The sequence below is a fragment of the Camelus ferus genome, chromosome 2, assembly GCF_009834535.1.
Source record: "Camelus ferus isolate YT-003-E chromosome 2, BCGSAC_Cfer_1.0, whole genome shotgun sequence".
Lineage (NCBI taxonomy): Eukaryota > Metazoa > Chordata > Mammalia > Artiodactyla > Camelidae > Camelus > Camelus ferus.
Window position 1 is genome coordinate 63,105,909 of NC_045697.1, and position 16,245 is coordinate 63,122,153.

Consider the following 16,245-nt stretch of genomic DNA (forward strand, 5'->3'; position numbering starts at 1 on the left):
TATTTGTTTTTAGTGAATAAGTTGAAGTTGATGTGATGATATTGTTATTCAACTTGTTAACATTGTTTTCAAATGTTAGAAATTTTAGATTATTGAGTGATTTTCCAGTTTGAAAGGCTTTCAGTTAACTTACGACTCTGAAACTTGTAATTCAGCATACTTAACCTCAAAATTATAGCATTCATTTATGGTAGTGAGGAAAGATATGTTTACTTATGTTTGAAATATGGATGTATTCAAGTTAAAACTTCATTTGATGGAATCCATTTACTCTATAGGTACTGATTGTGTGTTAGGCACTGGGGTCTCAAAGCAAAGCAGAAATGGCTTTTGCGATTAAGAAACTTATGGTAAAATAGCAAAGTCAGATAAATAAGTAGATATTTACCATGTAAGGTAATACTTGAGGATACATAAAGGAGGAGTACTAAATCCAAAATGGAAGAGAGTGGGAAGAGGGTCAGAGATGCCATTCTAGAAGGGACCATGTTGTAGAAATAGGAATTTTACCACATCAGAGTTACAGGAAAGGTGTTCCATGAACACAGACCCACATCTGCTAATGCCTTGATGGTGAAGGTGAGCAGGAAATGACAAATAGTAATCACTGAATTAGAGAATGAAATATGAGAAGGGGAATAATGAATCTGGAGATGTAGATAGCATCCAGTCTTTAAAAGAACATGGGTAATTCCAACCTCTAGATATTTTATCTTTCTCTCATTTATTTGTAATAAAGAACTTCATTTAAAAGACTATTAGCAAATAAAATGAATCATAAAAAGGTTTTTATCTTTAATAGATTTTATATCTACTCCATGTCATCCCATTTAGTGTGTAAATATTTCTGTATATCCATGATGTTTTTACTTAAAGAAATTAGGACAGATATATATATATAGTAGCTCAAATGTATTATTTATACCCAGTGGAAGTCTGGTTGTTTTTATTAAGTATTCAGGAAGAGATGTTTTTATTGTAATTCTTTTTTCTGAACTTTTTTCATTAGTTAAACCCTTTGAATACTTGCCTAAGAGATAAGAGATTTATTCACTTTTTATTTTTAAATGCTAATACAAATGCAAGAAATTCTAGAAAAGAGGTCAAGAAATATTTCAATATGCATAAATTCTGAATAATAATAAATACCTTGACATTAATGGTAAATATCTTGACATTAATACATTGAAGGCCATAGGTTCAACACCAGCTGCAAATCATAATGATTGGTAATGCTTTAATTACAGCAAAATTATTCACTGGGCATTGAAATAAATCTTGCATATAAGTGAAAAATCAGAGCTGAGAATGATGTTAATTAAAGCATTATTAAGAGTGAAATTGTGAAAAAATTGTATTTTTTATATCCATTTCAGAACATCTAAGCTTGTAGGAAAATGAGATAGTTTTAATTTGTGAAAGATTTCAAGAGCTAAAATGTCTTCGTTTGTATTTTGAGCTTTCTTTAGCCAAAGCCCTACAAGAATACTTAAATGATTTAGAAGTTGTCTACATGTAGTTTTTTTTTTTTTTAATTTTAGATTTTTTAAAACTTTTTTTAATTGAAGTATAGTCAGTTACAATGTGTCAATTTTTGGTGTACAGCATAATGTTTGTCATATATATATACATTCATATATTCATTTTCATATTCTTTTTCATTAAAGGTTACTACAAGATACTGAATATAGTTCCCTGTGCTATACAGAAGAAATTTGGTTTTTATCTTTTTATATATAGTAGTTGGTATCTGCAAATCTCGAACTCCCAGTTTATCCCTTCTGACTCCTTTTCACATGTAGTTTGATTTAAATTCAAATTTAGTGAGTGCAATTAAAGATCATCTAGTAAAAATCATGTAATGCAAATCTGTTTGATTTTATATGATTTGGAACAACATATCAAATATTGAAGAATGCATATCTGAAGGAGAAAATATTTTCCATTTTTGTCATATACTTCAAGGACATGAAAGTTTTTCACTTGATCAGCCTCATAATATATCTGTAAGGATGATAAAATAGAGGGCTTGTCATTTTATGTTGTATGTGTTATTGTTAGTTTTGGTTGCAAAAAACAGTAGAATGAAACAGTATGATTCAAGCTGACCAAAAGGGTGTGTATACTATAGGTCAGAAATTAAGTAAAATTTAGAAACAAAGCAAAACAAAACAAAATAGGACTCAAATCATGTCACATTAGGAGAACCAGTGAGAAATAGCAGTCACCAGAATATAAAGATTGACCATACAACTAGGAATTCCTGAGGTGGAAACATACCTTTGCCTCCAGCAGCATAAACTCTTGGCTCTTCACCCTACTGAAAACAATATATACCATGCTGATTATAAGCTGACCCTGCGGTTAGGGAAGGCTTAGTTTCTCATTCCTGCTTTACCACTTATTAGCTGAGTGACATAGACAATTTACCTTTCTGCTGTAGAATGTCCATAGTACTATTGTCTACCTCTATAGTTGTAAGCATTAAAAGAGATAATCTGTTTAAAGTACTTGGTACATCACAGTTAATGGACTATAGCTGCTGCCTTCTCCTCCTCCTTTGTCTTCATCATTAGTACCCTGACATTAATATGGTTCATAATTTTTCTGTGCTTCTGTTTCTCACTGTATGTATTCTCACTTGTCTCAGCATTACCAGCTGAATTAGCTTTTGTCTGTCTTTTCTCCAGCTTATAGCTGTGGTTTCCTTATAACTTTATTGCCTTGTTTATAGCTCTACCTTAGATCCTTTATGATATGGTTTACTTTCCCCTGACAATGGCCTGATTATCTCTAAACTTCCTAAATCAAACACCAAAGGGAAGAATCTGTCCCAGTGGTTTTTTCTTTGAGTGGAGATTGTTCGGGTCAGGTCATTGCTTAGTCTGGTCTATGATTCTGTTAAGCTCAGGTCAGTAACTTGTTGAGTCCCTTGGTACATCTGGTGCTGGCTAACAGAGGCAGTGGTGGGACATTTTACCCAGAGGGCAATGATCATGGCTGTCACATACCTACTAAATCTAAATAAAGAAACATAAAACGTTAAGATTAAATAATTTACCAAATTGTAGAGCCAGTGTAAGTAGTAAGACTGGGTCTTGAGTAATAATCTCATGTCTCCCAATATAACACTCTTAAATAGACTTTATTCTTGATCATCTTAAAGTTTTTGCACCATTATAAGTTTGTTCTATACAAACTATTGGATATTTTGCTACTTAGAAATTCTGTTTATTCCTTAAGTATCAGAATTTTACTATTTATATTTTTTTAGTGTAACAAAATTCTGTCATAAATGAAAAACCAGTATTTTGTTTTAAAATGTCTTATTTATCATTGAATTCTATTAACTTTTTCTCTTTGTTTTAACTTTTCTCAGGCTGCTAAGTTGGCTATCACAGTGCAAGCCTTGGAGTCCCGATGGGGGACTCTGGATCAAGACGATCTACCCTGGTCTCCCGGTTGCCAATATTCAGAAGGAGTATTAGCAGAAAACATGATTCTCTGCCTTCTTCACCCTCCTCCAGTAATACAGTTGGTGTCCACAGTTCCTCTCCTTCCAGCACTAACTCAAGCTCAGGTAGTACAGGTAAACGCAGGAGCATCTTCCGTACTCCTTCCATTAGCTTCCATCACAAGAAAGGGAGTGAACCCAAGCAAGAACCTACCAACCAGAACCTTAGTATTTCAAATGGTGCTCAACCTGGTCACAGCAGTATGCAAAAACTGAGTTTGGAAGAACATATTAAAACCAGGGGGAGACATTCTGTTGGTTTTAGTAGTTCACGAAATAAGAAGTTAACAAGGTCTTTGACAGAGGATTTTGAAAGGGAAAAGGAGCACTCAGCTAATAAGAACGTCTTCATAAATTGCCTGAGTTCTGGCAAAAGTGAGGGGGATGATTCTGGATTTACAGAAGAACAGACTCGCCGTTCTGTTAAGCAGTCAACAAAGAAGCTTCTTACTAAATCTTTTTCATCTCACTATAAATTTTCTAAGCCAGTTCCTCAGAGCCAGTCCATTTCACTGGTACAACAGTCTGAATTCTCACTGGAAATTGCACAGTACCAAGAGAGGGAACCTGTATTAGTAAGAGCTTCTCCGTCTTGTTCTGTGGATGTCACAGAACGGGCGGGAAGCTCTTTACAATCTCCATTGCTTTCTGCTGATCTTACTACAGCTCAGACTCCTTCAGAGTTCTTAGCCTTGACTGAAGATTCTGTGTCTGAAGCGGATGGATTTCCTAAAAGTGGAAGCCTGGCATCCCACTGTGACAACTTTGGCCACAATGATTCTACCTCTCAGATTTCTCCCAATCCTGCTGCTGTTACAAAGACAACAATAGACCTTGTGGGAACTGTTCCCTGTGCAATTATGTCTCCTGGGAAATACAGGTTAGAAGGTCGATGTAGCACCGAATCTAATTCCTTACCAGAAACCTCTGCTGCTAACCAGAAGGAAGTGTTACTGCAAATCACTGAACTACCTGTTATGAATGGGAGTGACTCAGAGACTCACCTGTCAGCAGGTATAAAAAGAGAAGAATGTATGTTGATACAAAATGGTGAAGCGATGCTGGCGACAAGCTCCCCAAGGAAACTTGGATATTGTGAGCAACATAAAGCAATAGCTGAACGAGTTAAAGGGGTCCATCCTATTTCAGATTCAAGGATAATACCCTCTTCTGGTGATCATCACATCTTTAACAAAACGTCATATGGGTATGATGCAAATCCTGCCAAAGGTATGCTGATTTTCTTTGTATATTAAAATACATGAATTATCATTTACATTATAATTTATAAATAACTTTATGAAATCACATTGGTAGAAAAAGGTGGACCTCAGGTTGGAATCTTAGGCAGTTTAAAAAAAAAGGTAGAAATGAAATTATCCGTATTATATCTAATTCTTATTTAGAAATGATGACTTGTCTCAATATTGAACTGAATACTGTAAATATTTATCACTAGAGACTGACTAACAATTATTTTGCTAACTATTAATCTGTTGACTGAGATCTTAATTGCAAGCCATTTAAGACATTAAAGTAATTTCACTGACTTTGACACTATGGTGCCTGTTCCTGGACATTATTCATATTATCTACAACTTATAAAATAGAGATAGGTAAATAAACTGGTAATGTCAGCAAGGAAAAGTTGATTGTACACTATCTCTCATTTTCATCAATTGGAGAAATTCATCTACTATTCATGAGGATTTTATAATTTAGAGGTTTAAAGATTTTGAAGACATTTTAGACAAATGCACTTTATGCAAGAAAGAATTGCTAAATCTCATAATACTAAATTTAGCCTGTATTTATTATTAAGTGTGTTTAGTATTTAATATACATATGAATGTGTTAGGTATACATTCATATCAGAATTAGTAATGGAATGTTGAGCTCTCTGGCAATTTAACTTTTATTCATTGGCTTAAAAAGTTGCTAAAAAGAACTGCTATATGTTGGCCTAATAAGTTCTAGCCAAAAGTCTTTTGACCAGTAGATGAGCCCAAACAGAACAGCTCATTCATTCATTCAATAAATATTTGTTTTGGCACTAGGTATATAGCAATGAACAAAACAGGCATAAATTCCTGCCTTCATCAAGCTTACTTTCTACTGGGAATAGTCAGACAACATGCAAATAAATAAGCGTCAGATAGTGATGACTGCTAGGGATGAGTTTAATGCAGAATAAAGGATTAGGAAGTGAGGAGTGGGACTGTAGTTTGCATTTTTTAGCTTTATTGAGTTATTAATTGACAAATTATATATTTAAAGTGGACAAAGTAATGATTTGATATGTGTACATTGTGTAAGGATTCCCACTCATCAAGTTAATGAACATATCCATCACCTCACATATTTACCTTTTCTTTTTTTGAGAACGTTTAAGTTCTACACTCTTAGCAAATATCAATTGAAAGATACAGTTCTATCAACTTTAGTCACTTTGTTATGCACTAGATCCTCAGGCTATATTTATCTTATAACTGAAAGTTTGTACCCTTTTACCAGTCTCTCCCTATCTCCCCCACCTCCCAGCCCCTGGCAACCACTTTTCTACTCTCTCTGAGTTCTACTTTTTTACAAAGGATCCCACATGTAAGTGATGGCATGCAGTATTTGTCTTTCTCTCTCTGGCTGACTTTACTTATTAGCATGTCTTTGAGATTAATTCATGTTGTCACAAATGACAAGATTTCCTTCTCTTTTTAAGGCCAAATAATATTCCATTGAATGTAGATACCACATTTTCTTTATCCATTCATCTGTTGACTCATACTTCGGTCGTTTCCATACCTCAGCTATTGTGCATAATGCAGCTGTGATCATGGGAGTAAAGATACCTCTTTGAGAAGAAGATTTTGTTGCCTTTGGATATGTGCCCAAGAGTGAGATTGCAAGATCATATGGTAGCTCTATTTTTAATTTCTTGAAGAGTCTCCATACTGTTTTCCACAGTAGCTTCACCAGTTTACATTTCAGTGCACAGAGCACAAGGGTTCCCTTTCTCCACATCCTTAACAACGCTTGTTCTCTTTTTGCTTTTTGATAATAGCCATTCTAACAAAAGTGAGGTATATGTCATTGAGATTTTGATTTGCATTTCCCAGATGATAGGGCTGTTGAGTACCTTTTCATGTACTTGTTGGCTTATTTGGAAAAATGTTTTTGTAGGTCCTTTGCCCATTTTAAATTTAGGTTTTCTTTGCTATTGAGTTGTATGAACCCCTTATGGGATGGATATATGATTTGCAAATATTTTCTCCCATTCAGTAGGTTGTCTTCTCTCACTCTCTCTCTATCTCTGGATTGTTTGCTTTGCTGTGCAGAAGCTTTTTAGTTTGAAGTAGTCCTACTTGTTTACTTTTGCTTTTATTTCCTTTGCTTTTGATATCAAATCTAAAAAATAAAAGTCATTACCTAGGTCAGTGTCAAAAAGCTTACCCCTATGTTTACTTCTATAAAGTTTACAGTTTCTGGTCTTAACTTCAAAGTCTTTAATCCATTTTGAGTTGATTTTAGTGTATGGTATAAGATAAGGTTCCAGTTTCATTCTTTTGCATGTGACTGTTCAGTTTTCCAAACACTCTCTATTGAAGAGATTATTTTTTCCCATCATATATTCTTGGGTTCTTTGTCAAAAATTAATTGTCATATATGCATGGCTTTATTTCTTGGCTCACTGTTCTGTTCTGTTGATCCTTGTGTCTCCTTTTATGCCAGTACTGTACTGTTTTGATTACTATAGCTTTGTAAAACAGGTTGAAATCAGGAAGTGTGATGCCTGCAGTTTTGTTCTTAATCAAGATTGCTTTGGATATTTAGGGTCTTCTGTGGTTCTATTATACAAACTTTATGATTTTTTTTTCTATTTCTGTGAAAAATGTCATTGTAATTTTGATAGAGATTGCATTGAATCTGTAGATCCCTTTGAGTAGAATGGACATATTAACAATATTAGTTCTTCCAATTCAGAAATATGCTATATCTTTAATTTACTTGTATTTTCTTCATTTTCTTTCATCAATTTCTTTTGTAGTTTTCAAATTAGAGATTTTTCACTTCCTTGGTTAAATTTATTCCTAGGTTTTTTTTTTTTTTTTTTGATGCAGCTGTAAATGGGGTTGTTTTCTTAATTTCTCTTTCTGATAGTTCCTTGTTTTTAGTTTGCATTTTTAAGTTTAGTGAATAGAATATTACTCAGGGTAACATTTTAGCAAACATTAAGGAGTAAGCCATACAGATATTTGAGAGGAATATATCAGTGCAAAGGCTATGGGGTAAAGATCCTGGGGCTGACGCATTCCTGTGATGTTCCAGAAACAGCAAGAGGTCCAGTGTGCCATAAGCAGAGTGAAAGAGTGGGTGGGGGACAGTAGATGATGAGGTTAGAGAGATGAACAGGTGAGCAATGGAGAGGCCCCCAGTATAGGGGTAGAGAGCAGGGTCATATCATGAGGAATCAGGCAGGCCACTGGAAAAACATCATCTTTATGACCAGAGGAGCAAGTGTATCATTCTGGTTATCATGTAGAAGATGGATGGTGCTTTGGTCAGGGAGAGGCAGGTGGGAGTAGCAGAAGCAGGTGACTATTAGGAAGTATGGCAGGAAAGGAGGCAAGCATTGATGGCATTTGTGCCAGGATATTAGTGGGGGAGGTAGTGAGAAGTGATCAGATTTTGTACAACATTTGAAGGTAATAAGAACAGGATTTGCTTATACAATTTATGTGAGGTATGAAGAAGCCAAGGATGACTCCAACATTTTGGGGCTTCAAAGTGATTACATAATTAAGTAAACTAAAGTACCACTATTAATTCAAAACGTTTTCTGTGATAGAGAATTATTGAATGACTTAAAGAGTTTCCCATTTGCTTTCAATGGAACATATATAAAAACTGCATTTAAGAATTTATATCCATTTTTATTTATTTGTTTTTCAAATAGTTCTTGCCAGTAGCTTCAGTCCGTATCGCGAAGGAAGATTTATAGAGAGGAGACTGCGATCCTCATCAGAAGGAACTGCAGGAAATAGCAGAATGATTTTGAAACCAAAAGATGGAAATGCAGAAGAAGTTAATAGTCTAAGAAAGCAAAGAGCAAGTTCATCATCTTCAAAAATGAATAGCATGGTAAGTATTTACATGTGCCTGCGTTTAATAAAATAGTCGTATTTATTACTGGCATGTTCATGCCTCTTGCAAAATGAAGACAGACTGAAGAATAGATACCTCATATTTGAAGGGAAAGTTGGTCTGCACAGTTGACATCACAAATCAGAGAGGCTCAGTTTTCACTTGAGACTGTCATATGTCTGACAGGTGGAAGCACACCACGATAAGCTACCCTTACAACCTGTCCTCCTTGTTTCCAAGGAAAGTTCAGTGTGTTCCATTCTAGAACAAGACCCCGGATGCACAAGCTAAGAAAAATGCTGATCCCGAGGATATTCTCTCTGACCCCATCGTTTCACACCATTTCTCCACCCTCTAGCCATGCTAAAGAATGTCCTGCTATAAACCACACTTATGTTGGTGCCATCCATAGCCCCCTTAGTGGACCCTACTCTCCCTGACCTTCTACATAGGGGAGGAGCCCTTTGGGAGTCAAGATGAAATGCTCATCCGAAGCTTTAACATCTTCCAGGTATCCGAAATACCAGGTTCCTGGTACAAATCGGGGGAGCCTGCAAATGAAGGTAGGAGATGAGGTGTGTGTGTGGGAGGTAGGGTCTGAGCTTGCACTTGTGGATTGGGGTGTCTTAGAGGCATGTGTATTAGCTCCGTCCTAGCGCGAGATACAGCAAGCTGGGAAGAGATGACCAGTGGACTGCAGCCGAGGGTGTCCAGGAAGCGTCAGGTCTCAGAAATATTGGGATGAGGCTTGCCTTTTGGAATTCACTTTGCTCTTTTTCTCAGAAATGTGTCCTTTTTCAGCAGTGTCTTTGATTCCCAGTGTCTAACAGTATTTCTTTAAAAGGATCTGCTACTTACCTGCCTATTCATAGGAATATGTGAAAAATGCTTGAAACTAAATCACTGATTTATATATATTTTGGGGAATTATGTTTCAAAGGAAAATATTAGGTCATCTAGTTCTGACAGTTGTAATGTGTAGAAACCTTAAGTTACTGAGGCAACACTGAGCGATAGCAAAACCAGTGTGCTCAAATTTAGAAGTTCTAGCCGTTAGGTCAGACTTGGCCAGATTTTAATCTTGGGCAAATCAGGTTCTATGAAACAACAAATGATAATGGGTTTCTTGTTTCTGTTATACTAAAGAATGGTAATATATATGTTTATATTTGCATATATAGAAATATATTACATTATATTATATTTTATCTCTTTTTTTGTTCTTTCCTACATTGAAAATGCTATATTCTTATTGTTGCAATTGATAATTATCTAAATACAAGAACATGTTAAAAAAGATTTCCAATAGAGTACAACATTAAAAGTCATGGCTAATGAATGATTATGAAAGATTTCTTTTCCTGAACTTTCTGTTATTCTTTTGTAGAACATTATTTATATTAGTAAGTTGTACACTATTACACTTACCCAAATTTAAGCCTTTTATGTATTCTTTTTATATATTTTGTTTTCCATACTGCATCTGTGTGATTCTCCTCATAACATGGAAGAATTATTCTTCTTCTCAGGTACACTTTCAAGGTTTAAAATTTTAAATGTCAATCACAAAAATGTGGTTTTGTTATTATATTTGAGACTTTTTGATAAATTTTCAAGAAGGTTCCCTGCAGTGATATAGATCCTCCGCTAGATGGCAGGATTACACCATCGCCATGGTAAGGAAAAGGCTGTGGAGATTGGAACAGAAACTTGATTAAGATACTGTTCATGGTCATTGGGTTCACAGGTAATACTTGTTGAAATAAGTACTGACACACTTGAACTTCCACATGAAACCTATCAGAAATTATTGTGTGACTTTTTTTTTCCTTAAGATTTTGGAAATTCTAATTTTATTGTTTTGGTTTGTTTATTTATTATTACTATTATTTTAGTGGTGGTACTGAGGACTGAACTCAGGACCTTGTGAGTGCTAAGCATGCACTCTGCCACTGAGCTATTATCCACCCTCCGGAAATTCTAATACTTTAATATTTAATTAGTTTACAGTTTAATAGTTAATTTAAATGCATATAATATATTTTTGTAACTCATAGCAATATAAGGAAGAAATGCTAGGATATCTTTAGGTGTGAAACGAGTAACATATATTTAGGAAATGATAGCTTTATGTGTGAAAAGTGACACATATTTCCTATATTCCTCTTCCAGAATAATTCAAGTGAATATATGTATTTAAGAATGCATTCATGTGCGGTTATTATTTTCTTTTAGAGCAACAATAGTAACATATATTTTTAATGTTTATTTGAAGCAAGAGTATACGCTTAAGGCTTCACATATATTATCACATTCAGTCCTTACAATAGTATGAACCAATTGATTCTGTTATTGATCACATTTTGCAAAAGAGGGAAAAAAAGTACCAAGAAGATAAGCAGCTTGCTCAAAAACAGATAGTAAGTGGCTGAGATAGGATTCAGATTTGGATCTCCACTGTCTAACTTTAAAGCATAATACTTTAAGGGGAAAGTAATTTAAAATTAATTTTTAATTTTTCTTGCATTACTTTTGTATAATGAAATTAACACATTTGAGGCAACCTACGTCTGCTGTAAGTTTGGACCACAACCTTCTGTAAGCGATACAAAAAAGAAAAAAAATTTAGTACTTATCCTGGACTTAAAATGTGGTACTATATTTCTTGATATGCTGATGATCAATATCTTTGCTGAGAAGTATCTCATTTAAAAAAGAATTTGTCACAGAAGAAGATATTTATGCTTAGAAGTGGAGTACTTTACACAGTTGACGGGGATTTAATTCTAACAGTAGATATGGTTCCATTTATTAAGATGTTGAGGGTTCCTGAGAATGACCAAAGATATTCCCTAATAGGTGAGATAGACCACAATTCTAGTGTTTTTATATACTTTGGGGGTATTTCAGTGTGAAAGGGAAGGAGCAGATTAACTCTTTGAACATCAGTGGATCAGATGAAATTGGGCTTTGCTTACATTTATTACAAGAAACCAAATATATCTAACAATTTGATAAGCATTCGCATTCATTATATGTCTTCAAACTGCTTTAAATAAAGACTTTCCCTAATTTTCCTCTGGGTAACTTTCTTGTTACTTTTCTTAGGATGGTCCAAACATTAAATAAACAAAAACAAAAACAAAAAAAACTTCTCTAAAAATAGGCTCTATCTTTCTAGGAACTTTCCCTCCAGATTATGGTGTATAAATGATTAGATGTAAGGATTTGTCTTGATTTCTCCAACAGCTTTACACAGTGAAGTCTAACTCCAAACATTTACAAGATTACCCTGCTCTAAAAAAAGAGTATTAATGTGAGGATAGATTTATATGTAAACAATATGTAGCGCGTGGCATCACTACAGGAAGGAAGGTACCTGAATGTATGAGTAAGCATAAGCTAGGCTATGTAAGAGCAAATAACCTCCAAATCTCGGTGACTTTATAATATAGATTTATTTCTTACCCAGGCTACATGTTCATTGTGGAAAAGTGCTGGAGTTCTGTTCAGTATCTCCACCTTCTATATCCAGCCTGTTGAAGCAGCAACCATTGCAAACACTGCCTTTCACAGTGGTAAAAAGAGATCTTCATCCCTTTAATAAGTGTTTTCACCCATGAGTGAGAGACACTTCATTTCCTCTCACAAGCAGATCTAATCACATGGCCCAAGCTAACCACAAAAGGGGCCACAAAGTGGTCTCTTCCTTGTGTCTGGATGGTGTAGACCCAGATATGTTTCATGGGCACTAATGACTCTCATATTCCCAGATGGTTTATTCTATCTCTGTTCTTTTAATTAACTGAGATTTCCTGCTTACCTTCTCTCTCCCTTTTGTCTGTGGTCATTTAATGAGCCCTAACTCTGTGCCTCACACTGAGCTGGTCATTGTGGTTGAGAAAGATGAAGGCATCTTTGAAATCGAAGGATTCATTCACAACCACAAGTTTTGTCCTTTGAGATGTGCTCTCTTCCTAACTTAAAGGCTTTGACAGGTATATCTAAATTACTTTCCTTGACTCCATGTCTGGAAATCCTACCAATTTTGGAAATGTTTGCTTTTATTACAGTAAAAAGCTGGTTTGGAAAGTTTGCTAGCTTTATATTACTCAGCAAATACATCCACAAAGTTGCCCCAAACTGCCTGTGCTAAGTGATTCTGACAGCATTCACTTATGGCCACTTTGACTGTGACACAGCATAATCCCTCTCATTTGCAGCTTGGTGTCCTGCTGCCTTTGTGTAGAAGCTGTGAGTGGCATAGTAAAAACAAGAGCTAGATTTCTTTGCTGGAAGAACAGACCAGACTCATATTTGAGAAAAAAGGAGTTACTTGCAGATGGTTAGCATCTCATATCATATTTTTATTCTTTGATATGTTGAAGTCCGGGACTTAGATATTACTGACAATAGTTGATTAATCTAATTCTAGTTAAGCCCTGTGTTAAATAGCCAAGCACTTAAACATGCATTCTCTTTTCTTCTGGGGCCTCTGTTTCCTCCTTTGTTACCATTTCCTTTATTCATTCATCCATTCATTCAGTTTCTTTCAATAAATATTTATTGAGAACCTACTCTAAAGATGCAAAAAATGAAAGAAGCAGCCCTTGAGGATTTTAGGGCTGCAGATTGAGAGACATTAACCTAATCTTGTCAATACACCAGATTTAACCATTTTGACCATCCTAAAATTCAGATTGGGTGGGGCATGCTTGATTTGAATTGTGACTGTTGATATTAAAAGTTAAAAGGATTAAAAAAGGGCACATGGACTCCTGTGTCTCTAATTTTTATATACTTTATCTCACATGCTCAACTGACATTATTAAATATGTATACGTGTGTGTGTGTATATATATATATATGTATATATTATCTCCCAGTGTCTTTGGCTAATTTCTAACATTGAGGCCCAGATACTAGTCCTGTGCACAGACTGTTAACAGGCATTGGGACAGTAAAGAAGAAAGTACCAAATTAATGTTTGAAGATTTAGTTTCAAAACATCTCACCTCTACCATCTACTGGGCAAAAGAGCTCTCCTGGCCTTGTTTGGTATATACACTTTCACATTTCCATTTTGTGACATGAAAGTTGTTCAAGCTCAAAATTAAGAACAAAGGAAAGATGATGAGGAGACAATCTGATTCAAGAAAACCTTCCTCTTAATCCTGAAATTGGAAATGAGACTTTCAAATATGTAAAAATGCCGGTGGCTTTTTGAGGGTTAAAATAATGATCTCAGCTTTTGGTGTAACTTATGGTGAATGGAATTAGAGCTAATATCATTGCATGTCACAGGGACATTTAATGAGAAAAGGAAGTCTTTAGTATATTTAAGGAAATGGAGGCATAGAAATCGTTCCTCTCAATCCTTATAAATTTTAAGAAGGAAAATCACAAGTATCCCTCATTAAACATGCAATTGCATTTGTTGGTAAGTAGAATCTTAATTTTAGATTAATAGCCCTAATCTATAAAGCCTTTATTGATTTTTCTCGTTATTGATGATACTTTTTCTATCAACATCCTTCAAGTTATATCATGTATATGGCACCCACCACTTAGTTATTTGAATATGCCTCATTTTACCTATTAGACTTCATTCAGTATTTTAAATGGAAGAAATTTTGTACAAGTTAGCATTTCTTGTAGCACTTAGTATAGGCCCGGGTGCACAAGAAATATGGGTAAATTAAAGGTAAAGTTACTAATTACGTTGTGATATATGTTTATATAGATACAAATTAAACTGTTTAGTATGGTGTTTAAACTGTTTAGTGTGGTGTGCGTTGGCACTCTTTTTGACATTTTAACTTATTACACAGATATACAGTTGTTTTTGTAATGCATTGTCTGATAAAACTCTGGTTTTTGATAAAACTCTGGTTTTTGATGCTAAGTACTTGATCAAGAAGGCCATGCCAGTTATGACACTGTTCCAGTAGAAACATCATTCATTTTAGGATAAGTGATCTTATGGAATGGTTTCCAGGAATACATCACTACAGTAGTTATGGACTGGCCATACAAAGAGGACAGGAAATAGTCAATTGTTTTTGATATTATTGGTGAACCCATTAAAAATACAAGTTCTAAGTCAAATATGTCTATAAGGTGGTATTTTAAAATTCCCTGTGTATTTTATCTACCCCAACTTCATTTCTTATAAACCTGAAGATTTAGATTGAGAATTTCCTTTAAAAAAGAAGGATTAGATAAAATATTCCATTTTTTTTTCTTTCTCACTTTTGGGATGAATCATTTTTATTTAGAAGCTGTCACAATTTGTATGTTTGGTGCACAATGCTATGAATAGCTTATTCATGGAGCTAATTCATTTCATCTTAAATGACTTTAAGATGAGTTCAAATAAATAAGTAAAGTTGCAGTTCTTAATTATTATCTTTTTTCTTCATGCAGTTCACATGAGAATATGTAGAGGACCTATGTTTGCCCTCTGTGATTGCATTTTTAAAATCTAAATATCTTAGTTTGTTCAGGTGGCTTTAACAAACTGTCTTAGACTAGGTAACTTATAAATGACAGAAATTTATTTCTGACAGTTCTGGGCTGGAAAGTCCAAGATCAAGGTGGCAACAGGGTTCCTGATTCATAACCAGCACCTTCTCACTGTGTCTCACATGGTGGAAGGGGTTAGGAATCTCTTTGGAGCCTCTTTTATACAGGCACTAATTCCTTTCATGAGGGGTCCACTCTCATTCCTTAAATACCTCCCAAAGGCCCCCCTTCTAATACCATCATCTTGGGGACTAGAATTTTAATGTATGAAGTTTGGAGGAGAGGCATAAATGTTCAGACCATAGCAATAAGCAATCACATTGTAACAGAAGCAATATTAGAATGTAGTAAAAGCTTCATTAAGAACAGTAGCTATTTCTATTTATTATTATTTATCAAGGAAATAATTAGGGAAAACAACAGTACAAGAAAATTAAAGATTTTTTTCTCTAACCACACCGTATCTAGGATACCTGTTAGATCATTTATATCCCTCTAAAATTAAGAAATTGGAAAACTGAAAGTTGTTTACCTTTTACTCTTGGGATTAGAATGCAAAAATGACAATTTTATTTTTAATTGGATCAGTTTATCTAATTTTTTTGTAAGATGAAAACTATTTTATGCCTTGTTTAGGAACCCCATGGGCTGACACAGCTTTTATAGCATGAGAGAGAATATTTATTGATTCAGAATCCATGACAAATCTCTGACCATCTGAACAGCTGCACAGTCTGTAATACAGAGTTGACCTTGAGCAAAATACCTATCTTTTCTGAGAGAATAGTCATTGGAATTTGAAGTTTTTACATTATTGTAGTTCTACAGTGAAGAAAAATGTATTCATCCTAGGGTTATTCTGTTATTTTGAAATTTGAATATAACACACTAAAATCATTTTAGTAAATTAAAAAAGCAAAACACATTTTAACTTCCGAAGTCAAGAAATATATTATTGTAGTAGAATTATATCTAATATTATGAATTATGGTTAGTTTATAAAGAAGATATAAATTTTTTAATGTATTATTACTACCTTTCAAATAATTTTAAAGTTGAGACAAACA

General features: G+C 34.4%; 1 protein-coding gene across 11 annotated transcripts in view; it reads left to right on the top strand.

Annotated features, from left to right (window-relative positions):
- The window catches only part of CCSER1 (coiled-coil serine rich protein 1), a 1,107,668-nt gene that overhangs the window by 131,969 nt on the left and 959,454 nt on the right, over window positions 1-16,245 (top strand). For all 11 annotated transcript variants that reach the window (XM_032459742.1, XM_032459692.1, XM_032459747.1 and 8 more), the window contains 2 exons: window positions 3,380-4,744; window positions 8,466-8,650. In XM_032459742.1, coding sequence (XP_032315633.1) covers window positions 3,421-4,744; window positions 8,466-8,650 — 1,509 coding nt within the window. In that variant the 5' untranslated portion in view covers window positions 3,380-3,420. The remainder of the gene's footprint in view (window positions 1-3,379; window positions 4,745-8,465; window positions 8,651-16,245) is intronic.